The 25,775-nt window shown below is 39.2% G+C and overlaps 4 protein-coding genes across 6 annotated transcripts; 2 read left to right on the top strand and 2 right to left on the bottom strand.

Moving 5' to 3' along the window:
- The first annotated feature begins 2,442 nt into the window (after nucleotides 1-2,442).
- LOC122655916 (zinc finger protein CONSTANS-LIKE 14-like) lies at nucleotides 2,443-6,034 on the top strand. Of its 2 annotated transcripts, none has more exons than XM_043850300.1 (4): nucleotides 2,443-3,372; nucleotides 5,130-5,333; nucleotides 5,555-5,787; nucleotides 5,909-6,034. In XM_043850300.1, exons 1-4 carry the CDS (start codon nucleotides 2,488-2,490, stop codon nucleotides 6,021-6,023), a joined length of 1,437 nt encoding a protein of 478 aa, XP_043706235.1. In that variant the 5' UTR covers nucleotides 2,443-2,487; the 3' UTR covers nucleotides 6,024-6,034. The 2 variants fall into 2 exon arrangements, with proteins under 2 accessions (XP_043706235.1, XP_043706236.1); XM_043850301.1 differs by having other exon boundaries at nucleotides 5,130-5,318; nucleotides 5,591-5,787.
- A 1,144-nt stretch (nucleotides 6,035-7,178) lies between these two features.
- On the top strand, nucleotides 7,179-16,283 carry LOC122653767. Of its 2 annotated transcripts, XM_043847705.1 has the most exons (13): nucleotides 7,179-7,418; nucleotides 7,586-7,840; nucleotides 8,040-8,114; nucleotides 8,205-8,257; nucleotides 8,368-8,503; nucleotides 8,617-8,713; nucleotides 8,799-8,865; nucleotides 10,366-10,464; nucleotides 11,492-11,581; nucleotides 11,683-11,837; nucleotides 11,934-12,035; nucleotides 12,138-12,309; nucleotides 16,273-16,283. In XM_043847705.1, the coding sequence occupies exons 2-12, from the start codon at nucleotides 7,621-7,623 to the stop codon at nucleotides 12,304-12,306; spliced, it is 1,263 nt and encodes a 420-aa protein (XP_043703640.1). In that variant the 5' UTR covers nucleotides 7,179-7,418; nucleotides 7,586-7,620; the 3' UTR covers nucleotides 12,307-12,309; nucleotides 16,273-16,283. The 2 variants fall into 2 exon arrangements, with proteins under 2 accessions (XP_043703640.1, XP_043703639.1); XM_043847704.1 differs by lacking the exon at nucleotides 7,179-7,418 and having other exon boundaries at nucleotides 7,489-7,840.
- LOC122653868 (CASP-like protein 1F1) lies at nucleotides 14,270-15,121 on the bottom strand. The gene is made up of 3 exons (XM_043847823.1): nucleotides 14,884-15,121; nucleotides 14,637-14,820; nucleotides 14,270-14,524 (listed from the first exon to the last, which is right to left on the bottom strand). Exons 1-3 carry the CDS (start codon nucleotides 15,090-15,092, stop codon nucleotides 14,270-14,272), a joined length of 648 nt encoding a protein of 215 aa, XP_043703758.1. The 5' UTR covers nucleotides 15,093-15,121.
- A 1,815-nt stretch (nucleotides 16,284-18,098) lies between the features above and the next one.
- On the bottom strand, nucleotides 18,099-25,188 carry LOC122655541. Its single transcript, XM_043849732.1, has 6 exons — nucleotides 25,162-25,188; nucleotides 22,533-24,336; nucleotides 22,154-22,405; nucleotides 21,012-21,092; nucleotides 19,496-20,185; nucleotides 18,099-18,312 (listed from the first exon to the last, which is right to left on the bottom strand). Exons 2-6 carry the CDS (start codon nucleotides 23,832-23,834, stop codon nucleotides 18,256-18,258), a joined length of 2,382 nt encoding a protein of 793 aa, XP_043705667.1. The 5' UTR covers nucleotides 23,835-24,336; nucleotides 25,162-25,188; the 3' UTR covers nucleotides 18,099-18,255.
- Nucleotides 25,189-25,775: the final 587 nt, after the last annotated feature.

The following is a 25,775-nucleotide window of genomic DNA, read 5'->3' on the forward strand; positions in this document are numbered from 1 at the left end:
GTAATTTGTGTGTGGTAGTACACCATTCCTCTCCTGTACTGCTTGGCAAATAAACCCTAGGCTTGGTTAAAGATGGGACCAGAGAAACAGAAGTTGCCTTTTTTTTCTTTGGGCAAAAGTTCATGGACTAAGTTCAAAACGGTTCACCCACTATTCTATTTTACAAACCTCTCCTAAGATTTTTGTATGTTTTATAATATTTTTCTCATACTTTTTTACGCCTTTTCCTGTCCTACGGTAAATGGGAAACTCGGTCCAAAGTTTTTTTTTAAAATAAAAATTTGGAGAGTTACCTAACTGAAGACCAGAAATGGACTAGGTTGTTTCAAAGAATTGATTTTTGTTCTGTTTTTCTTCCTTATATTTTTAGGGATAATTTTCCTTCAATCACAGTTCTCCCTCGATCGAGCTGTTTAGATGGTGTTGAGAGTGTACCAGACAGTAAGGAGGCATCATTAGTGATGCTTGTCATCTCATTGGTTTTTGAGGAACCAAGAATATGATGTTTTATCATTATACCCCTTGTCTGTACCGTATCACCAATATAATATCGAAACAATATTAAAAACGATTACTTGTAAAACTGGTGCGTATCGCCAATGGACACGTTAACAATACTTCAAACCATGCGTGAAGTAAAACCCTATACTGAACCGTTAGAGAAGAGACAAAATCATAGAGCTATGAATCTATCTCTTGATTGGAGGCTGACTTTTAAAAGGGATTACTAGTCCTAAGGTGGAAGTAGATAATATCCTTGGTTCAACTCTGACACTGGAACAACAACCAACAGCTACTGAGATCATTACCATTGTTCAGGATATTAGATATCTTTCTACTTTTTTTGAGTCCTGCTCTTTTTCTTACATACCAAGGAGATAAACAAGGACTCGGATCCGATCAATCCGGGTGCAGCACCTGAGATGAGGCGGTGAGCATTTATCGCCTTATCCCTGCCCAAATGCCTTGCTCAAGCAGGGGTAAGGTGATCAATGCACGTTGCCTCATCTCAGGTGTTGCACATGGCTGCACGCTATCCGCATTAACAGAATCTTTTTCAGATAAACAGCGTAACTGACCTCTTGGTTCGACGGGTATTGTCATGTGCGTATAGGACTGAATGGCCCATATCCACTCCTCCTTGATTGTCGTAGTTATGTCACACATTGAGCTTAAGAATGGAGGCTGACTTAAAATCTTAGGTTTGATCTTAGCTAAGCTAACTTATTTTCTCTCATTAAATGCAAAAAGTGTCTGTCTTTTTTCTTGCATAAAAAAATAAGTCCTTGTCCTTTTTGTGTTGTCCATTTATTTTTTATTAATATCCAAATCATACGGGAGAAGGAATGCCACATGGTTGCGCAATGCATGATGTTCTTGCACCCTATAACATATAGGGGTACATTAAATGATCGTCATACCCTTAAAAAGATGAAAATAATTAGGGGTGTGGCAATCATTATGAACGTCATTGTGTTTGGATATAGGGCGGAGTGCATTATGGGACCGGATGGCGTTGTCTTTTCCCCAATAATAATTATAAGATAAGCTAGCAGTTGGACCAATTGGGTGGGGGAGAGGATGGGATGAGAAGGGTAAGGTGGTCATTCCTATAGGATGTGGAGAGAGACACAAGTTGTAGGGTGTGATATGGTTTAAATTTAATTTGGTTCGATTTATATTCAATTCAGGTCGATACTATTCAAAATTAAAATCAACCGAATTTTTTCAATTTGATTTTATATGGCTGGTTTCAATTCGGTTTCCCGTTTAGATTCCAAATTGACAATTATATATCTTTATATGTACCGAGGAAAGCAATCCCTCTTTTCTCTAGAAAATCCCACCAATCAGAGCCGTCTAATTATGATCATTTTGTGTGGCCCAAGCCATGTTACTGTTGAAAGCTTCAATTCCAACCAACTCCTTTCATTCGGAATAAGTCTTCCGAACAAGCGGTCAAATTTATCCAACGGTTCAGATTGGAAAAATATTACCAAGAATTAGGAGGCAGAAAGATGCCTACTGGTTTCTTGCCAGCTCAGCAAAAAGTGTCAGATATTTTCTTAGGTGGGGTCCTCTATAGTTACCCGTTCACAGTTCACAATCAACTCAGCAGTGAAGAAAGAGAGTAATAATCTGCAGCTCGCCAGCTTCGCCCATGCTTCCCATGTGGGCGACCTCGGAGAAGATGACGACGGAGAAAAAATGAAAAATAGTAACAGAAAAGGAGGTCTGGAGATTCTCGACTCTGTAGTCCAGAGATCCAGACACTAGTGATTTACGTTATTTCCCCTTTTCGTTAGCTCTTTCTGTCTTCTAGAATCCATCTTTGAATAATTATAGCTTTACTGACCTCTTTTTTCTGTGAGGAAGAGGGAGATAAAAGAGAAAGACAGAGCTGCTTCCTCGCATCACATCGCATCGATCATTCAAGGGTTTCCACGTCTTCCTCAGTTCTGATTTTCTGTTTAGGATTTAACGGTAATGGAGAGGAACCTCAAATCAGGTAGTAGTCCGGAAAGGGTCCCCTGCGATTTCTGCAGCGAAGAGATCGCGGTCTTGTATTGTAGAGCTGATACTGCCAAGCTCTGTTTGTTCTGTGATAAGCATGTCCACTCCGCTAACGCCTTATCTCGTAAGCACCTCCGTTCTCAGATCTGCGATAATTGTAGTTCCGAGCCAGCATCCGTGCGTTGCTCTACCGACAATCTCGTGCTCTGCCAGGAGTGCGACTGGGACGCCCACGGCACCTGCTCTGTCTCGGCTTCCCATGAGCGTAGTCCGCTGGAAGCATTCTCTGGCTGCCCATCGCCTATAGAGCTCGCATCCATCTGGGGGTTCGATATCGGTGGCGATAAGAAAACTCAACTACCACCGGATAACCATATGGTGCTGCCCGATTGGTCGTCTCTGGATTTGATTATGTTAGCTGATCCATCGGTTTACAAATCAGAATCCGCCGCAACCACTACACTTCAAGAACTGGTGGTGCCCAATTACAAATCTCATATCTACTCTCATGTTCCCTGTGCCGACGTGCCCCCAGCCGTGTCCAAACGGGAACAGAATTTTAGCCACGGGAAGCACAAGCAAGTGATTTTTAAGCAGTTGGTAGAATTGCTTAGGCGAGGGCTTCCTGACGACTTGCGTCCAAGGACACCTGGTAGGACTACTGCGCAACAGGGGAGCATGGAAGATCTCGATTTGCATACAGAAGCTGACCGGGCTATGGATGATAACCAGTCCTTGCATCACCAAGCACCTTACGCTTCTATGTTCATGCTTCCGGAGAGTTTGGATCTAAAAGAGAACGATGGTCTGGTAGAAGATAACATTCTTTGGGATAATCCTCCCGAACAGTCCAGCCAGGTTTGTTTCTTCCCGTTTGAGACCCTCTCTCTTCCATGGGTTCCTCTGAATTCCATATTTTGTGTTCGCAAGAATTATTCTATGTACTTTCTGGATTTATCAATTTATGCTCTCAATACAATACTACCTCCCCACCCCCCCCCCCCCCTCTCCTAAAAAAGAAAAAAAATACATGCTTTGCTAGAACTATACTGTTTTTGCAGTTTTTCATCAGTTTATTAGTCTATTACATTGTGTTTTAAGTGTCACCGTCGGTGCAGGATCGATCACCACGCCAGTTGCAAAGCTCGAAACTTCGCTTGATGTCATTTGGTTGGTCTTTTCCTTGGGTTCCATGAATATAGCACTCTGTTTTAGTGTTAGTAATTGAAATTCTATGGAATTAAGTCATGATAACCATGATTCTACTACATCTTGTGACTTTTTGGGCATGCTGATGGAATGACCAGTCTTGAAAATGTAGAAGGACTTCCTTCTGCGTGTTTGTCTTCCGAACTTTAAAAAAATCTGTCCAGAAGTTCAAACAGTCTTTTTCTCTGTAGATCTCATTCTCTTCTGCAAGATGATCAAGTCCATTGTGTGAAATAAAAAGGATTGTTACATGATTGACAGTCTTTTTTGAAAGTTCCTTCTGTTGTTAATATTGGAAAATGGCAAAGTATGTTTCTATCTGTAGGTCTTCATGTTTTGTGAACTATGATTAATTTGATATGATAATTTCTTCTCCTCTAAGCCTCTGTGCATTTATACACCTGAGGGCTTGGAGAATTCCAATATGAACAGTGGAAAGTAGGATCTAGATTTGTCGGTCAGTTTTGATCAGCGTTGCAGCCTTCTGGAGATGAATGATAGCTTTTGAAGGGCTTGTTCTGTTCTTGCATACTTAAATTTTAATCAGGAAATAGCCCTCTTTCAGTTAATTTTAGGAATTAATAAGTTCCTTACGGTCCATTTAAATATTGAAGTAGATGGTTAAAAAAACTATCATCTTTTCTTCTGTTTTGTGAAAGGTTGAGACTTTAATGTTTGGAGGAAAAAAAAAATCTGCTAGTCTGTCATTTTGGGAGGACTTCCTCAATAATGTATAGTTCAGAATATCATGTTAGATTTTTAACGGCAATTATCCACAATCCATAACTCTTAGTTTCAATCTGCCAGTCTGTGATTTTGGGATGACTTCATCAATAATGTATAATTCAGAATATCATAATAGATTACTAAAGGCAAGTATCCAGAATCCATAACTCTTGGTTTCAATCTGCCAGGCTGTCATTTTGGGATGACTTCATATGCTTTCAAGAATCGGATTGGGAGATTCCGACTCTGATTATGCCGATTCCTACAACCTATATTGGAAGCAGCCATGAATGCTCTTTGATCACCATTTTTTGGCTCTTCCCCCTCCCCCTCCCCTCCTTGTTTTAGTAATAAGTTAAATAGCAAGATCTGTAACTCTTTTTTCTTAATTCCAATTTCTAGGGTTTTGGTAGATTCCGATTTGAATTGAATCAGAATCAATGGAGGCTGGTCATTTGTCCGATTCTATGTTTGTAAACCTTGGGCATATGAGGTTTCTTCTTCCTTTTATTTATTTTGATGTGGTGAAACATTATTTGTGTAGCAAATGGGTAGGAAAGCTTAGCAATTCATGATACTGTCTGTGTTTCTTTCTTCCTTTTTTCACATTCATTTGTCTCTTCTCATGTCCACTCATTCTTAAATAAAGTTTTTTGTAATCAAATTTACCCTTCGTGCAGATTTGGGATTTTAATTTAGGAAGATCAAGGGATCATGAAGCATCAGGCCCTTTAGATGTAGGATATGGTACAAGCAGTGCAGGCTTTGTGATCAAGAGTTATAGTGACCTTCTTAAAGAAACTCCCTCGGAAACAATTAAAGTTCTTAAAGACATTTACCAGTGGAATTTCACTACAGCAGATGAGCATTTCTCAGCACAAAATGTAAGCCATTCTGATGATCATTGGTATAAATTCTTTCCTTGGAATAGTTGCATTCAAACATCTGGCTGCAATGGCTGCAAGATGGTATCTAAATGATAGATCTGTCTCATCTCTGGTGGATGGGAAGCTTGTAATTAATATTAGCATCATATATGTGTGCTTATTAATCTGCTTTATGTCTGAAGTACCTGTGATGTAACTCTGTTATTTGCCTGTTGCAGAACAACTCAAACAATCCAGCTGCAAGCCAAGGGCCAGCAACATCTGAAAGCAACAATGTATGTATTCTAGGGGCAGGCAGTGGCAGTTCTAAAGATGGCAATTTCATGGAATACCCTGTCCTGACTGGAGGTGAGACCATGGGAGCAGCAACAACCAAGGTTGACATGGAGTTGCTGGCAAAGAACAGAGGCAATGCCATGTTACGTTACCAGGAGAAAAAGAAAACGCGAAGGCATGTTCAGAGCTTTCATATATTTGACTTTCCTGCATGCTCAGAGTTTCTTTGCTTTTAGTTTTGCAAAAACTCTAAATTCTTTACTTTCTCTAATGGTGATATTGGAAACTGTGTTCAGATATGATAAGCACATCCGGTATGAGTCAAGGAAGGCAAGGGCTGATACTCGGAAGCGAGTGAAGGGTCGGTTTGTCAAAGCTGGTGAAGCTCCAGATTTTGAAATCAACAATTGAATGTGTTTTTTTTTTTTTTTTTTTTTTTTTTGAAGATGAGTTAGCTACTCTTAATTCTTTGCAGTACTTTCTTTAGTCCCTAGTCCCTACCATGAAATGTATATTAGTCTTGTATTCTATTCCATTACTTCTACAGTAATATTCTCTCCCTCTCTCAGAGATTACAGATATCATGGGAGGGCAATAAGAAGATCTCCGTTTGGGAAAAATAGAATATCCCAACTTTCAGCGGGAATATATAGTTTTTATCTTTAAAAAAAAAAAAATCATAAAAATGAACGGTTCGGTTTTATTTTATGATTTTCAAAAATGTCATATTTTTTTGGTTACACGAATAACTATCCGCCTATATAAAAAGCACTAAAAATCAAAATAAAACGCGATAATCCTCTGATAATAGAATCCACCCAGATCACCTGCCTCTTCCATTTAGAAAGCAAAGAAAGGCATAACGTAGAAACAAGAAGGGTATGTGTCATGAGAAATTGTATATACATGAAGCGTACATATACGTGCAAGTGATGTGAGAGAGGAAAAGGTCGAGCGAGAGAGAAAAGAGATTAGTGGGAGAGTTTGAATGACACTTGTATAGATGTGTTTACCAAAATAGCCCTTGAGCCTTCCTTCCATCTTCCCTGTAAAACGTAAACACACCTGGGAGTCTGGGACGGAGGATACTTCCTTCCGAATTCCCACATCACATGACAAGTGGAAACGCCAGATTCAACGTTTTTTTATATTTTATTTTATTAACATTTGCAGAAGCCACGTCGTTGGAGGAATCCAATTGTTTATGCGAGATTAATGCGAATGACGGATGAGATTATCTCATTATCTGTCTATGGGGGTAACGAGACTCGAAATCAGAGATTGATTCTGGCTCGGAAGTGGATTACTTTATCAGAAGAAGAGTGATTTTGACTTTTGCTTTCGAAAAACGTAGTTTGTTTGTTACTTTTAATAAGCCAACGTCTGAAGACCCTCTCTAACCCTCCATAGAAAACGAATTCCAAAACATATTTTATGCTGCTAGATGCCGAAACCCTTTAGATTTACAGAGGAGATAGAAAGAGATCTACTCAGCATCTAAATCTACGAGCTGGCTTTCAAGTCTTCAAAGTTCAAAGACGCTGCCCTCCGCCCTCCCGTGCCCGAGGCCCGAGCTTCTGCAGCTTGCATTCATGTTTCCCCTTCCCACACTCCATCTCTCCCCCTTCCCCATGTCGTCATGTCTCCATGTGACAGATTCTCGGGCCCTGAGCTTCAGCTTCCACTGCCCCCCAACCCCCAGATTCTTCGCTCTCTCTCTCGATCTCGAAGTCAAGTCTACATACATCGTCCACTAAATCCTCCACGCTTGCTGTCTCCTTTCCTCCAATTGCCTATCGAATGCCAGTAAGTTGAATTTATATTTTTCTTTCTTTGTTCTTCTATCCTCGATCCTGATTCATTTTTTCAATTCTGTGTTAATTCGGTTCTCTCTAGATCCGATAGTGAGATAATGACTTCTCAAACCTTATTTCCGTTGTTTCCTCCCTCAAACCCTTGCTTGTACCCTGCAGGATGTTCTTTCTGAACCACATTCCCATCGACAAGAATGGGATGCACTTCATCCATCCCTGAGATTTACACATTCGGGAAGAAGAAGAAGAAGAAGAAGAAGCTCAACATACAGGAAGTCGTTGTGTTCGTTCCTGCACTGCAGGTCCCTGCAGAGGTGGATCTCCACAGGCCTCTTAAAGGTCTACTTCCCGGACATCTCATTGATAGGCTTTCCGCACTCCGCCGTCAGATAGTCTTCATCGCTGAGGACACTGGTTTATTTTTCAACCTTTACAACTCCGTTCTATTTCTCTTGATAGGTTTTTTAAGAACATTCCCCCCACCCCCCTTTGTTTTTGGGTGAATAATGCTATTTCTATCTTCTCTTCCCTCTCCTTCATGCCTTAATTCATCCTTCTTTTTCTTCCCCTCCTCGTAGGAAGAATTTAAAAAGAAACTCTATTTATGGTGCAGCTGGATCAGCTGTTCCCCAATTAAAGCAAGTTCTCGAGGAGTATTTGCCCGTTCTTCTTGGCTTGACTAGGAAAGGTCTCTCTCTCTCTCTCTCTCTCTCTGTGCGTTTGTGTATGTGTGTTTATCTGTCTCTCTATTTCAAACAATAATCAACATATTCAACAGAACGCGAAGGTTTCGCCGAATTCAGGTGGAGAAGTCTAGAAGATGCACGGGAAGTAAGAATATCATTCAGACTATGTATATCCAGTTCTGCATTTCTGTTTGCCTGGCTGGTTTTTCTCTATGATTGTTTGCTAACGGGGTCTGAAATTGGTTGTATAAATAGGAAACCTGTTTGTCAAGCTCTCGGTTTGAACTGCTATCTGTCCTCCACATGATGGCTGTTCTCTCACTTTCAGAGGCCAACTCATTGCTTATTCCAAACCGGCAAATGGATGATTTGGCTAGGAATGTATCAGAAGGTCTGTCTTTGTTACCTCAGGGTCCTAGCTTTGTGTCAGTTGAATCTTTGTCTTACTAAAGCCATGACTGGATTTCTTTGCCTTAACCCATCAATTATGTACTCTATTGCCAGACTGCAAGAAGGAAGCCATAGATTTATTGTTGAATGCATCAGGATACCTGGAATTCTGCATTCGAGATATACTGCCTCACCTTCACCCGGATGTTAAGTACGTTAAAATCTGAAATTTTTGATATTGTAATCACTTCACTTTCATCTTTTGATGCACCTACTCAAGGAAACATATTTTGCAGGCAGAGACTGTCAAGAGACTTGCAGGGCAATATCTTGGACGCTATTTCCGTCCAAGCATTGGGTCAGGTACTTTACCAATTTCAAGTCTTTGATCTCAGTAGTAGTTTGTTTGGCCAAAATAAAGTTCAAGACATTGCTATTTTCACTTAACGTGGTTTAAGATTTTAGGAATGGAAAAATTAAGAACATACCATAGGAAGGAAAAGAAAAGCGAGACCACATTATGATAAACAGTTGGGAGTCTGAAAATTTAGACTGCACCTTTTGTATTGTTAAACTTTGAGAAATTGAGCTCCTGTCCCTAAGCTAGTAGCAATAATGTTATCATTGTTCATTCAAATAAGAATGCCTATAAAAACCCCTTTTCCTTTTTTTTTTTTTTTGCTTGGCGGGGGGGGGGGGGGTGTGGGTGGGTTTGGGGAAGTTGGGTTTTTTTTTATAAGCTTTCCTTATCGATGGAACTTGACTTTACCATATTATTTGTAACTGGGATTACAAGAACATTTAGGTTCAACTTTGGTTTCATATTATTTTTATTTTAAGGTTTTAAGTAATATCTACCATTGAATCTTCTGGACCAGGAGATCTCTTTCCTTTATCTGGTTTGATACGTTGGGTACATATGTCCCATGCCTTCAAGTGCCTCGTAACTCATAAGATGCAAAATGTTGCCATCCAGTGGATTAGACCTCCGTTTGCACTCATGCATTGAAGATCTCAAAGAATTAACATACATTTTGAATTTGACTTCACTAGCTGACACCCCTGTCAGTTTGATTCAGGGGGATGGAGGAACCTTTGATTCACTTGATCCATCGAACTTTCTAAATCTGTATGTGAACTTATGATGGATCTGACTGCAATAGTTGTCCTGCTCAGCGGGTGTAGGTTTGTCTCTGCCCCTGTCAGTTTGATTCAGGGGGATGGAGGAACCTTTGATTCACTTGATCCATCCAACTTTCTAAATCTGTATGTGAACTTATGATGGATCTGACTGCAATAGTTGTCCTGCTCAGCGGGTGTAGGTTTGTCTCTGTTTATCAGATCCATTTCTTTGTCAAGTAGAAGGATATGGGGCATTCAAAGAAAAAAAATAGAAAACATTTTGCCAAACTAATAAATTATTACCTTGCAACATGACATCAGGAACTCTAAATGTAATAGGGTACTAACTATCTGTGATATCTGAAATTAAAAGGACATTGGCCAATGGCTTGTGACAATACCATTCTATAGTTTATGCTAGTTTTGTATCCAAATAATGGGTGTGTACCCCATCAAAAAGTTTCAGAGATGGGGAAAATGTATCCATTGAAGGGCACAACACACCTGATACTTAGATCCATACCATGTCAAATCATCTGTGATATGGTTACTTAAGTTAATATCTAGAGTCTGGCTATCACAGTTCTCATTTGAGCAATAACATTTGGCTTAGATGAAGGAAAAAAAAAAGGGTGTCCACTACGTACATCCTATCTATTATTACCTTGTATATGCTCAAAAATTTTCTTGCACCATCTTACTTCAGATTGATGCTAATAGCAATCTTGATGTCAAACACAGGCAACTGAAATGCAGCTTGGCTTAGCTGTTGAAAGTCAAAATGCCACTTTGTCTGTAAAGAGGAGGTTAGCATGTGAGCAGATGAGTTATTTAGCACAGGTATGTGTTTCTCCTAGTTGCATCTTTCCCCAATGATGAGGGAAGCATTTCATCGCTTTTTATATCATTTTTCATGTAAGCGATAACCTTCAACCTGTACCTTGTGGAATTTATTTTAATGGCCTCCACTCATTGCAGGAAGTTCGGATTCAGATAAATCAATGCCAAAAGTTTTGTTATTGGGACTAGTTTTTTACTTTAAAAAAATTCTGGGAACTACTTTCAGGGTCACATGTAGCTAGAGCCTGTCATAGGCTATAATGGAGGTGTTGTTTTGTCTTAATTCTATAATACAGATGTATGACTTCACTACCCCACACGTAGAGATTCCTATACAATGAGAGAACAAGAAGAACATGCAAAATACCTTACGCTAAGTGAAAATAAAACTGACCTATTGGAATTTCCTTGTGACATTGTGAACTGAGCTAATCAAGTCAATCCAGTGGAACAGGATGCTTATTGTACAGGGTTTTGGTTGTAAAGAAAATGCAGGAAACTTTTTATGAAGATTTATCAAATTCCAAGTAAATAATCTGTCTAAGAGGTGTAGAGGCTTGGGTGAAAAGACAAGACATTAAAATGTTAATTGCTCTGTTTTAGCTTTGGTAACTTTTTGTGCTCAATATTAACCCCAAGCTCCATGTGCTATATGGGGGATGATTGGATCCTCTGAGGAGAGCCGTATGGAACTTGTCTTGATTGGAGAATAACTATTATGTGTGATGCATTAACATGAGTAGTGAAACAGCTACGAAGCTTGTCATAGCATACTTTATAGTTTCCACCTGGGGACATTGGTCAAAGTAAAGCTTGATGAAATGTGGGATCAACATTCTGCCAGTAGTCTTCAGATGATGGATGTGAACAACATGTGCAGGATCCTCATTTGTTGAGCACAATTCTTTTGAAAGTATATTAATAGAAGAAAAATTAACTTGTGTGGTTTGTGTATGTGGTAATCACTTGTATTTGTTACTCTGTATTTGCTTCTCATGATTTCCTTTTTCTGTCTCTTGTTGATCAGGCTCACAGCCTCCTGTCGGGATGTGATGTTACTCATGGATATGGAAAGAAGCATCTGTTGTTCATAAAATGGAAATACCTAGAAGGAAAGGTGTTATTTAATCCACCTTTCCTCTGATTCAAATCCTTATTTGTCCCTGCATTTGGTAAATTTCTTTTCACGGATCTCATTCTTTCATGATTTTGTATCAGGCAGCAGCTTACTACTACCATGGTTTGATCCTGGACAAGGGTAACGAGCCATCCAGTCACATTAGTGCCGTCTGCTGTTTTCTTGCTGCAGAAGAACTTCTTATTGAAAGCAAGAAAGCCTGCTTAAGCTTCTGCCTTGCGGCACCTGTGACCAGGTTGGGTTAAGTTACTGCTTATATCTTGGCACGAAACCTCGTTAGAATATGCATTATTTTTCAGTGTGGTATTTCATTTCCTTTTTCTTTCTTCAGGGCTCCTCCTGTATGGGGTGTTATGAAGCATTTACATCTAAAAGTTCCTGAAGTTGCATCCAGGAAGTCTCAAATGTATGGATACCTCCTGGACCAAGATAAGTAAGGGGCTTCCATTTCATCTTTCCTTAGGCTTCTTCTTACAAAGATGAAATTGCAACTTCAATGACATGAGGATTGACCATACCTTTGTTGATCATGCAGGGCTCTCCAAACATTGCCTGATCTTCCTGATTTCCCGGTGTCATTAAGACCTGATGACTACAGTTTGCCAGAAGTGGATCCAGCATGGGATGTTGAAAGATGGGAACTCCAGACTCACACCCTTAAGGAGCATCTCAAAGATGGTGAGTATGAGATGGAACCTGAATAAACTGTTTGCCTTAACCCCATATGTGTTTCTGTATTCAGATTTCACCTTGTATGATTTGTGGGTGAAGACTGTATATACTTGACATAAAAGACATAGTTAGACATTGTTTTCCTCAAGTAATGATTGCACTTTTTTGCTTGTTTTATTTATCTGGTAAGGACTTTAAACATTTAATTGAATCGCTAGAATACTCATTGCAAAATTTCTAGATGAATGGGGGCTACTAGATAGGCTCAAGACCCACTAAACTTGAGTTGGCTTGATGAAATTTGATCCTCTGAAAATGCTGGGACATAACCGAGCTTTGGGTTGGAGGGAGTTAAAATTTTAACCAGATGGAATAGGAGTTGACCAACAGAGACTACTGTGATTGACCTATTTCAGCATCATCTTGTGAAGGATCCATTATTGGCTGAGTTTCAAACCAGAATTCAGATCTTTAATCTTGGTGAATAAAGAAGCTAAGCTTGAATTCTTCACTGGAAATAGAGCGTTCTAGTCAGAATCAGCATTTTGGCTATAAATATTAAATCTTGATGATATATCATCATGATGCCTTCATGTTAATGAGTGATTCTAAAAGCTTATCTAGGAATTTATTAACCTAATCAACTGGATGCAAGTCTGTCATTTTCTTTTCCACTTTTGGAAGCCACTTAGTTCCCCAACCACCCACTTGAATTATAGTATGTGTGGAAGGTAGTAACAATACCTACTTACCTCCTTGTGCGTGTCTTCGGAAATATTCAGTTTTAAGGCTCTGGGAAGGCTACCATCCAGATCATAGCTTATTTTGGTGAGTTAGTGGGTTTTGAAAGATGATAGGTTGCAAGACCTATATATTTATGATCAAAAGTCACTTGTTCCAGTCTTGAAATAGGCCAAATCCATTCATCCAGGATTATTTGACATGCCAAGAAGCAACTTGCTTTGATCAGAAGCTTATTCTGGATCTAAAATACACTTCCACTTGTTTTGACTTCTGCGTTGAGAAATTAGAAGTGGATTTTTTAATTTTTTTTTTTGAGCTCAGCACCATTTAGGGAATTGGAGAGGATTATTTTCCTAGTTTCATTTAGGACTAGAACCAGTTGATTACAGAGAGAAAGTTACTCTTTCACCCTCGGTAAATGGAATCAAGGGTTATAAATCCCTTTGCCCTTATTGTTCAAAGTCCAACATTGCCCTTAGCTTAGAGAGGAGTACCGTTCGCTCAATGGCAATAAAGACAAGAGTCTCTTCACCATAAGCGAAAAAGAAACTTGGTCCTAATTACGAGTGGGAATGGTCTACTAAGTTTTCTATCAATCTTTGTTCCACGGGTCTTATTGTAGAGGGGCGAAAATACCATTCTTTTGCTAATCCAAAGTGTTAATTAGATATCTTTAGATTCATCATCTCTCTCTTTGTATAAGGACAAATTTTTCCTTTACCACACCATCATAGGGTTTTAGTATATCCCCAAAATAACCTCCCGATAACCTCCTGCCTGCACATCTAAAACCTCATTCTGACTGATCTGGATCAGAATCGTCACTGTCCAATCCCATCTCTGTTTCTGCATTTTAAAACTCTACACATTGGGAGTTGGGATCAGCCACCCACATGGTAGGAGCAGTGGGGACAGATTCCAACCCTCCAGGGGCTGTGGGACCCACACCCCATGGAGGGTTCAGATTTGTCCCCACCGTCCCCAAGTGGGGAGCAGCTCCGGACTCGCACATAGGCATTAAAGATGGTCGATCTAAATTTCTCTCACTAAATACATAGCTGCTGCAATCGTTTTGAAACCATGGAACACACAGATGACAGCAATTAATTAAAAGAAAAAAAAAATCTTAAAGAGATTGGTTAAAAACAAAGTTTCATGTCATGAGAAGCAAAAAAACTCCCCATAATCTCCTTGGAGCCTAACTTATATATTTAAAAAAAAAAAAAACTCCCCATAATCGCTTTCTGCAATTCATACTACTACGACTACTGATGAAGAGCTTGATATTAACCTCGGTGGTTGCATGCGGAGTGCAGATAAGACAGTAAGAACAAGGAACATCATCACAGCCAAGTAAGAGAAAATGAGAGAAGCCGTGACTCTGTTACAGAACTTCCCGAAGTGGTCGCATATTGGCATCCAACCTGTGTAGCTATTTCCATGAGCACCAACCTCACCAATTGCAGTTGATGCAGCACAAGCGGCCATCAGCAATGTCATCATCACCTGAGAGTGAAGAGAGATAGAGATAGAGAGAGAGAGAAATCAAATTTTAAAAAACCAAATTTGTGTGCCATTAAGAAGAAAAATAATTTGATACCCTCTTAAGCTACCCTACCAAATCATGCAAAAACAGGAAAAAATAGGTCAATCGATGATAAATAAAGCAAACAGTGCCCAAGGAAAGCAGAGAGAGGACACATGCAGCAACGTTTGCATCTGCAAAGAACCTGCAAATAAACCCCCCCCCAAAAAAAAACATAAGAACATATGGGTCAAATCCGACGATTTCGGCCGAGAAATCTCAATCACAAAAGAAAGAGGAGAAGAAAAAAAAAAATTATGGATTTCAATCTGAATCGTACCGAAAAGCCGGCACATAATTGTATTTTGCGCTAAAAGAAACTCCAAACACTGAAGTAGTTTGTTTGCTGGTGAACATCAAGCATGCTGCAGTCAACGTGCATACAGCCACCAATGTTCTCAGCAAAGCTTGGGCCACCATAAGATATTTTCCTCCTCTGGTGTTTGTAAGAGTTGGGTCTTGTGATTCTTTGGATTGAACGCCCTCCATTGAAGAAGAACTCTGCAAAGAATGAAAAACTGAAAAAAGGCTTTATTTCTTTCTTTATTTTTGCCAGAAAGAAAAACAGAGGAAAAAGCAGGGCACAAGAGCGCGGTCCACAGATGTTGGATATAGGAACCTTGTTATTAATATGGACTGGACTTTCTATATATAGGATCAGACTAAAGAAGAGTCAGAGAGTTGAGAGGAATCCGTCTCTTTTTATGCTTGGGATTTAGAAAGTTTTAGTCTTTTAGATGAGATTTTTTTTTTTTTTCCGAGTATCAATTCAATCCAAAATCCAATCTCTCTTTTTAGAAGCTATGTCACATAAGAATTAGAAAAGGATTTGGTCTTCCGTGCTGGAATCCTAAAGAAATATAGACCGTTTGCTGGCCGACCCATTCTGGGCCTAAATTTTAGGATTTTATCTGATTTGATTTCTAACTATGGTAGTATCATCCTTTCCAACCATGATTTGTAACCTTTTTTGTTCAATTTTGGGGCCCTTTTTTTTTTCCCCAACTTGCTATTACCTATTTAGACAATTTGGATCAGATTTAAAATCCCGGAATTGGTATATTTCAGATAAGGCCGTAAGGGTATCATATTTCATGCCGAACTGGTCGGACCGGATGATTCAGCTCGGATCCAATCAAATCAAACCCTTACAGACCAGTTTTGGTCTGGGTTTTATGAAATGGTAGAAGCCGAAACCAATAAAAAAAAAAAAAAAACCTAAAAAGAGCCCATTAAGGCAACCCGATGAAAAATCGAGACTGACCTTCAGTTTAATGGTTTGGTTTTTAGTTGACTTATTATTAATTTGACTAAACCAAACCAACCAATTGACACCCCTAATTCCAAGCATCTAGGGTTTTGTATTTGCATACAAAATGATGGGGCAGAGCTGGATAGGGGGAACGGATCAACCTGTGGCAATTCCGATCCGATCCAATTTCTTTTCTTAACCCTGGTTTGGATAATCTTCCTCATTATAGACGAAACGACAGACAGTAAATAAAAATCGTCGGATTCGAATACTTGATTGATTTCCTTTATCTATGATCGTCCCATTAAAGAGGTATAACTTTCAAAAGGTTTGCCTGGCTTCAAAAAAGAAAGGCTTTATCAAAAAGTACTCATAATGAATGGTTTATATCAAAGGGTCCCATGATAACGCAGAAAGGTTCACCTTGTCGGGTTCAGATCACTAGACTTGGTCGAGAGAAACCTGCAACTAAGCACGTGGGATCAGCATATCGTGCATGTGAATAGGTAAAAGACCCTGCTTCCACTATATGATATGATAGTACTATAATCTAAATGTAGCAAATCAGTACTTTTTTTTTTTTTTTTTTTTTTTTTGGATTCCTCGAACAGAGCTTACAGCTTTCTTGATGATTTGATCCTATCATATCATCAATGATGAATTTCATATTCATAACGGAACTGAGAAAGGCTGCGCAAAGTAAATCCGAAATTAATTTTGTGGGTAGAGGCGAAAAAATCGAAGTCTTTACTCTTCTTCAATTCTTTCTTTTTGGGAATTCGATCCACTTCATCGGTCGTTATCCGGCAAAGGCCATTGATGGACAAGGAAATTCTCCGCAAAAGGTAACATTTTATTATTGGATTAGATTGGATTGGTAACTATTTGTTTCGTGATCCCATGGATTGGTAACTATTTGTTCTCTGTGGCACAGAGAACATTAGCCCTTAATGAATTATGGATTTTATTTCAGATTATTTGGGTTAATTGGGTAGACAGTGAAATGGGATTCTGGGATATCGAATTGAAAATTGTATAGAGGTCATTGTGTGTTGGAGCAGTGCCATGGCCAGGATGAATCTGATCTGTTTTAGCAGAGAAAGTCCAAAAAGCATACAGAAAAATTTGTGTAACCCTGATTAGTTTTCATCTACATATGTGAATTAGAGAGATTGTGCTTGATTGCTTAATTATGGATCTTTGTATAAGTTGAAATTTCTTCAGCTTCTGCGGATCCTTGGTTCAGTTCAATAGTTACTACTTACAACTGGGATATTGCTTTGGCTGCTCACCACGAACCATGCGATCTCAACATATATTTAGATCTCATTTTACAGCTCTGGGTATGTCTGTACAATTACTAGCTCCAAAACATTATCAATTTTGATTATTAAATTTCACATTATTTTGCAATCAAATTCTTTTTCTTTTTCTTTTTTTGAAGAAATTAAAATAGATTTTATATTAGAAGATGTTGGACGAAATGTCCGAACTACCCTCCCAACTTTTGTTTTCTCTGCCTACCATGTTCCCAAATCCCCATGGTTTGTCTGCCCAGCAAATCATGATTACACAATTCTTCTTTTTTCCTTTTAAAAGTGAATTCACTCACTTTACTTGCCTACGATTTTCACTCTGATCTACCTTCGAATATCCCATACCAAACTTGAAACCCATTCAAAAGACCCCCAATACCCAATTTAGTATTGGATCTCCAAATTAATAAGCCCATGCCGTATCCAACAAGGAGAAGACACCTGACCAAGACCTACCAAACATTGTTTTTTTGGTAAGAACCTACCAAACATTGTTGGTGAAGGTCTTAGTGATGAGCCTCCCTAAATTGACCCGACATCAATATTTCAGCCACAATCATAGATAAGACTAACCGCAGAGTCCTCTACCCACAAGTCAAGTTTCACTCAGTTCAAGTTGACTCTCTGAAAAACCCATTAAAAGCCAATACTACAAAGAGGATACTTAGGCATGGTAAGGGGTCTGCCATTACATGGTATGGTTGATTGAATTTGAAGCTAACACTCGAAAGGTGAACAGCCCAGACCTTGATCTATCTATCCAATGATAATAATTGGCAACATCATCTTGGAATCAGAAGATCACCCACTTGAATGGCCATAGTAGTCCCCATTCTTTGTTTGGTGGAGTGGGTAGGGTGGTGCTTGAGGTGGTTGTGCATCGGATCCATCATTTACAAGGCTTATGCCGCCACCGAAGTCTCGCGAAAAAATAAAACCAGAAAAAAAATTAATTGAAAATTGAATCCTTTACAGTTGAAGATGGGGTTGCTGCCCCATATCAGGGTATTGAGGACTAAGAAGACACAATATATACACGGGAATGAACGAACCAGACAACACGGAGATGACTGGCCTTGATAAGTCAATTACTGATGTCGAAGTATTTTGGATCTGCTGGAAAATGGTACTCCACGTTCAACTGCCAACACAAAGCAACAATGCTCCATTAGACAAACCAACCAAGGTAAAAGACAACTGGATGCAGAGCTAAGCATTACACAGGAAGGAAGAATTATAACTCATCATTCAGAACAGGGTGTAGTAAAACATTTTTTTTTTTTTTTTGGGTGAATGGCGTAGTAAAACATTACCACCCTTACAAGCGAAGTTACCATGCCAGGCCTGCAAAGGATGAAAAAGGAAAATAGCAAGGTACAAGGCACAAAGGAGAAAGTAACATACAGCTGTCCTACCTCTGGACCCTTTACAGTTGCTTATATCATGACCTAGCAATAAAACCAGTAATCCAGTATAGCCCTTTTCCATTTTTCCTTTTTCTTAATTGCTCATCCCCAACCCAATTCTTGCAGCTTCCATACAATTCATAAAGCCTTGAATGCATGAATCCTGTTCCACCATTTCACTATATTTATGGCTACATCAGCTATCTCGCAAACACTCTCACCGACACACTCCATCATGCTACATAAACATTCTTCTTTTTTGGTGGGGTGAAGTGGGGAAGCAAGGGCTGGCCACACCAAACTCTTCCTTAAAGCCTTATAATGTAACAAATTTTAGACATAAGGGGGAGGGAGAGGACAAAGAACCCTCCAAAAGAAACCAAGTCTTTCTTACAGTTAAATCTAAAGCACGAACCTTACGGATCTAAACAATAAACTAAATTTATAGAAACCAGAGAAAATGGTCTCAAAAGCAAACTTTGGCAGCCATTCACACACATAAAACCAAGTTATTCGGTTTAGTTTTTATTCTATTTCTTTTTTCTTTCCCCCCCCCCCCCCCCCTTGTCGATAGCAGCATTTGATCCGAGGTTAGGGTTCTCAATAGAACCCAACTTTACCAGCGGGGCAAGCTGGCATATTCAAATAAACATCTATAACCAATCTCCACGCATGCACACAAATTCTACACCCATTTTTCAGGGAAAAAAAGGCCAAATTCTATTGGCTCAGATTCCCATCATGCACAGGCATAAAAAAGGAACAAGAAACATCAGAGTACATCTTTTGACCAGAATGCAACTAATCCACATCCAAGCATATACCATTCCAAACGCTAATTCTAGCAAACACCAGCAAAATGCATGTTTCAAACATCTAATAATGATAATAATAATAATAATATGTTACCCAACATACCTTGCCCTCATCAGCATCTGAATGGCGCTGAGGGAACACAACCCTCAAATCATTGTATAAGTAGAAGCGCCGCTCCCCTTTATCATCCAAATGATTTGATTCTGGAGTACATAAAGGGTCAGATTTGCATTTCTGGATCGACCTTGAACATTTTTTTAAAGAAGGGCAGAGGAAACGGAGATGAAGAGCATAACGCAGAACACCAACACCAGAACTGTTCTCATTGACCTTCGAAGAACTATGTACAGATTTTTTGTCAGTTTCATGGCAACTATCCATCATGATATCATCCTCCCCATCAGTCTTCTTGCAGTCACTGTTGTTGAACCCATTCTCAGTGCTTACTGCAAGACCAATGCCATTTGACTGCCCAAGACAGTCCCTAGCTGGAAATAACAAGGGACTTGTCCCTCCCTTATTCTGGGATATACAGGGCAGGTCATGTTGCTGAGTATCACCACTATATACACAACTTTCAACTTTGGAACCTTCATTTTCTATAACTTTAGCACTTTGAATGTGAGATCTCATGGTATGTACATCTTTAACTACAACTGGCTTGGCAGCTCCCCCTTTAATGTGTACTGTCACCTTGGGCTCATTTTTCTTGTTAAAATTTCTGTCCCCACCTTTCACAGGGATAGAAGTTGCTCCAAGAGAGGCTAGTGTGACCTTCTGTCGCAAAAATGTCTGATCCAAGTGAAAAATGATATTATAAACTAGTCAGTCACCAATAGGGGTACAAATAGTAATCAATGAAACAAGGGATTAGAAAAGGGTACGTAAAAGAATAACAAAAACTACTGCAGCCTGCAGGATCATGATTTCATCATCACATACAAAAACTATCTTGTTTTCTCAGTTTCTCTTGCCCAATTCCCAAGCATAGTTTCAGAAACCGGACCATCAAAACTCAGCGGCAGCCTGAAACCTTTGTGGTTTGGATTGACAACCATACGACCACATGCCCAAAGTTGCTTCAGTAATGATGAAATTGATCATTATCATCCAAAGAACAGCAATTCTTATTTGGGTAGAAAGGAACATTTGGCTTTCTATAAATGAATCAACGAAAGTTCCCACGAATCGTGTGTAGTCTGATACGTTTTTAAGTCAACCTCATAAGCTACCCCTGCTAATACGCAGGTGCACCCATAACAGATTGGTATAATTGATACCAAAGAGAGATTCAATCATGAACACAAATACATAGGAGTAAGCACACAAAAGTACATGTCCGGTGCTTGTGCAAATCTTTCTGTATGTTTCTACTTTCTATGTATGCACATAATATGCAGGTAGTGTTCTAACTTCAAAGAAAAAGAAGTGAGAAAAAAAAAAGGCTTCTCAAAAGGTATTTAATGTTGAGATGTTTCTACCCCACTAATCAATGTCGCTACTATGATTAATCTTCTTATAATGCTAGTTTTGAAATATTCCAAAATTTTGGGCAAAAGTTAAGTCTAATTTCCTTTGCAAAAATTTAGAAGACGAAGTAGAATACACTCTAGCACACCTTGGTTCCAGCTGGCATATCACTCAAATCATAATTGCAAAAGAAGGTGTGAAGAGGTGTTTTTTCTGGGTTGCTGAGAACCTGCAAAAAGCAATTCAGATCATCAGTACACGAAAGCCATTACAGAGGTCATAAGCAAATGTTCGATAAATTTCTTGGTACAAGCACTATTTCCATTACATACCAACCCAAGAGGAAATTACCCAAACAACATGCAACTCCTCAAAAGTCAATCCGAATGTATAATGACCCCTGTAATGGGTTCAACTTGAGGATACCATTGAGTTTCCATAGATAACCATTCAACTCGAAGATATCATTGAGTTTCCACACATAACCATAAATGAGTATATTTCACATAACCCTATCTAACATGAAATTGGTATTCAGGACCACAACATATTCTGGAGGGTTTCAAGAAAGGAATGGAAAACTTTACATTTAAATCATTGTGGAAGATAATAGGACTTTAAAGGATAACATAATGGTTAAAGGTATACACCAGAAGTTGCAGCATATATTGGTAGGAAAACATACTCATGCAACATTATATTTGCCATACAAGTAATGAAAGCTACAGTGAGGTGAATATAACTAATGCAAAAGCATCCTGGCATCCACAACTCACATCTGCAAGCCTAAAAGGAATCTTGGTTTAATTTTGGTAAATTTATATTCCAATTCCTTCCCTGGCACCCCCACGGACCTAACCACAATCTGTCAACCGCATACTTAAAGATCGTATCATTAAAACTTGCATGGGAACATCAGAGTATTCCAACTTCAGTGGCTATCCACAGGCCTTGATTCCCTCAAATTTCAGAAAAGAATTCCACAATGAAGGAGAATCAAAGGCCCTCAACTTTTGGAGGACTATTTGGGAGTAAATAACACTAGCATGGCAATCTAACTAAAGAATGAAGTTCTATAATATGAAATAGAAATTTTCTATGGGTAAGTGCATTAAACTAAAAGAAATAACATTTCACAAAATAGCCTCGTTGGATGGGCACAGGAATTACCACAAGGCAGTGCAAAGAAAACCATGATCAGTTAATTAGTCAAATGCATTTAAGACCACAAGTTAATCGACCTAACTCACTTGATTATCAATCAATTTTGAGGGCCAAGAAACTTAGTACCAGTTGTATGCGCCCTTTCACAGGGATACGCAGTCGGCTCTTGGCAGCTCGAGAATCATCATTGCTAAGGCTTCTCTTCAATTTGGAGCCTCTACACTTGTTTGATGACAAATTTCCCACAAGGTCTATCGATGCATAGTACAGTAGACAGTTATCTCCATCCACACTAGTCACTGCAAATGGAAGTTTCAGCGAGGGGGGTGAGAAACTCCCCCCAGTAACATTCAGAACAGCCAGAAAACCATCAATTCTCTGCAGAAAAAGAAACATCAGCAATGGTTAAAGAACATGGAAAGGCACAATGGAAATAGAAAGCCAACGACCTTCTCTATAATCAGAGATAAGACAAATTTCTGAGACAAAAAGTAGGGATGTTAACCTGACTGACTTTGCCGGATGAAAACCGACCAGACAACAGGGACTCTTCAAAAGAACCAACCAAAGACCTCCTGACAGAAAGTCCACTCAAACTTCTAACAAACTTGAGGCATTGGGTTGTAGGGGCTGATTCGGGACCTGAATGCTGGCATATGCCACTGGTACTTCCAGGTGGAAATATATCACAGTCAGTCTGCAGAATATCAGAACCTAGAAATGATTTGCTCGTCACACTAAACACCTCTTCCTCATGGGAGAATGAAAATCCTGAGACAGTTCCATCGGGTGACTTATCCATGTTCATTGATGATAAATGGTCACCTGTGATCCCTTTCCTGAAATTCCTGTATACTCCTGCAGATTTCAGTCTTTCAGAGAATTTTGGACCAAGAGGAGACAAAGAGAGAGGAGGTGAGATCACCTTTTTTGAAGCTATGGCTATCGCCCCAGTTCGGGTTCTTACCTTGCTTGGTTCTCCACAGGGATCAAACCCCATTGAAGATAAGCAGTATTTGTGAGGTAGAGACTCATTGTTCTCAAGCAAAGGGCCATCAGTGAATAAAACAGAGTTACTTCTAGTGTTATTATCTAACATTTTATTCCAACTTTGGCAACTACATACGGAACAAACTGGGGTGCTTGGAGAATCTGCGTGCCCAATATTAGCTTTCTTATGGTCTTGTACCAGAAAGCCATTAAATTCATCTCCTGGTATACGGGGATCAAACTGACCATCACCTCCACAAATGTCTAGCTGATCACCATTGAATTGATCTAAGCAAAGCATACCATTCAAGGGGGACAACAAGCGTTTCCTGACCATTGACCCCTGCGGCTCAGTTTCATTACCAGTTGTGATAGTAACTGCAGCCGATACAGGAATATGATCAGGTGAAATTCCATCTAACCCATTCACAGAGGAATCAGACCCACTAGATTCAAAACCCACAATCCGTGAAACAGGATTTTGAATATTGCGACCAACTTTACAACGAAACAACCCATTTTTCTCCTTGGGACCAGTCTTCCACCCATGAGAACTGTCTGCACCATTAATGGGACTTTTACATTTAAATAGACTATCCGGGCTTTTGACAAGGTCCAAGGTTGTTTTCCTCTGGAAATCCTCAAGAGAAGAGTATGGGAAATCCCCTGTTATATGATTAATTGCCACTCCCACGTGAATTCCATCCAGATCACAAGTGCCCACACTGGTGAACCGGGGAGGATTTTGCACAATTGAGTCCAGTGAAGCTGCAACTTCCTCGGCAATTTTGCTGGAGGACACTTGAGGCAAACCCATCAGTAAGATTTTGCAGCAAGCCGTCGATACTTTACCCTCCAAAGATCCAAGTGAGACCCTTCGTCAATTCACCCTCCCTACTCTTGCATATAGCCTCATATCTTCAGTCCCAAATCCCAATGCAGTTCAACAAAAAATTCAGAATCTTCCCTCAAGCTCTTAATGAATGTTTTGCATATTGAGTTTCCAAGTCCCATCAATACCACATAACAATAACAAGAATCAAAGTTAATCCCTTCACTAATGTCTTCTACGAATTATGAAATCTGAAAGAAAGAAATCAATTTCTACAGAATCCCAACTCTAGTTCAAATATTTATAATATCTATCTACCAAACCCATCATGATGTCAACTATCATTTCCTTGCTCCATCCTGTGGAGAAACCCAAAGACTATGTACGAATCCAAACAGACTGGGAAGAACATAGTTTCTGGCCCCCAAACCGGCATACGAGTATGACACTGTTGATTCATGATTGCGCAAGAACACGAAGCACAAGCCTGAAACAATATTGAAAGAAACAAACGCATCTCAGTGTAGAGTTGAAGGACGAAGTTACATATTTCTATTTATTTTTGCCTTCTAGAAAATTTAACCATGTAGACCTCTTCTGATTTCATTGATTGAAAGCATATAACATATTACATCCACCATCAAGATAAAATCAAGGAAAATGCATTGATAAATACCAACTCATATTTTCAGTAGAAAGGAGTTCATCCGAAAACCAACAAATAGTTATTTTTATAGACTAAAACCTTGATGAATAATGCCAAAAATAAATATAATCGATTCCTTCTTCTCTGATCTTGGTGAAAATGAAACGAAGCCGATTCTACGTTTTCCTTTTCTAAATCATTCCCAGGAGAAAAAAACGCAAAGACAAATTACCTCAATAAAACACATGACACAATTCATACAACCATCGGTCTGAATAATCCAACACTTCGGCACCAGCTCAACAGAATAAAAATTAAAACCCAAATCGGAAGCTTGAAACAATTGACAATCACAAAGATAAACGGGACACTAAAAAGAGGTTACTTGTACGGCAAACTTTCATCCAAAAGAAAAGAGTTACGTTTTCCATTATAATCTACCTAAGAATCACGATGAAACACAATACATCCGCCAGGCGCAGACACACGCCGCAAAGGAGATGCAAAAACAACAAACCCACAAAAAAAATGCATCAAAATAACAAAAGTGAACCTGGAAAACAAAGTGGAATATAAATTGAACTCCCAAATCCCGATCGAGCAAACAATCAAAATAAATAATTAGCTCAAGAAGGAAAAATGAGTTGTGCGAGATGTTCAACCCACCAGTGAAGCTAGCGATCGATGGATAAATAATGACTAAGAATTATCCATGGGGTTTAACATTAATTTGATGAAAATTCAGAGGTCGAAAGGAAGGAACAAAAGAAGAAATGGTTGGGTCTAAAAAGTTTTTTCTTCTCTTTCTTCTCCTGCTGGTTCTGGTCTCCTCTCTTCTTCCTACGGTACCACGCAGTCCCATCCCTCTGCGTCTCTTCCCCTTTACCCTCACCTCTGTTTATATCCCCAAATTATTTGTGTTGCGTCACCACCAGAATTTTCTGGTGTTGTTTTAAAAAACCAAAACCAATCACCATTTTTCATTTTTAATTCCTCCTTTTTCATTATTATTTTTCACCACCCTTTTTTTCTCTTCTTCTCCATGGCATGGGTTTTCGGTATCGTCCACCCAATACGTATCGATAGCATTGGTATGTATCTTCATATCGATACAATAATATTGATAAGTGCTTTGTAATTTAAATTTGCATCCAATACAAAGTCTATAGATTGATACCAGTCGATCCATTTGACATGGCAATTTCTAACCATATGGATTGTTAGGATCCATCTTGGTATGATGATTACGCGTTAGCCTTTTGAAGCACCTACTTTCTCCT

This window comes from Telopea speciosissima, chromosome 3, assembly GCF_018873765.1.
Source record: "Telopea speciosissima isolate NSW1024214 ecotype Mountain lineage chromosome 3, Tspe_v1, whole genome shotgun sequence".
Classification (NCBI taxonomy): Eukaryota; Viridiplantae; Streptophyta; class Magnoliopsida; order Proteales; family Proteaceae; genus Telopea; species Telopea speciosissima.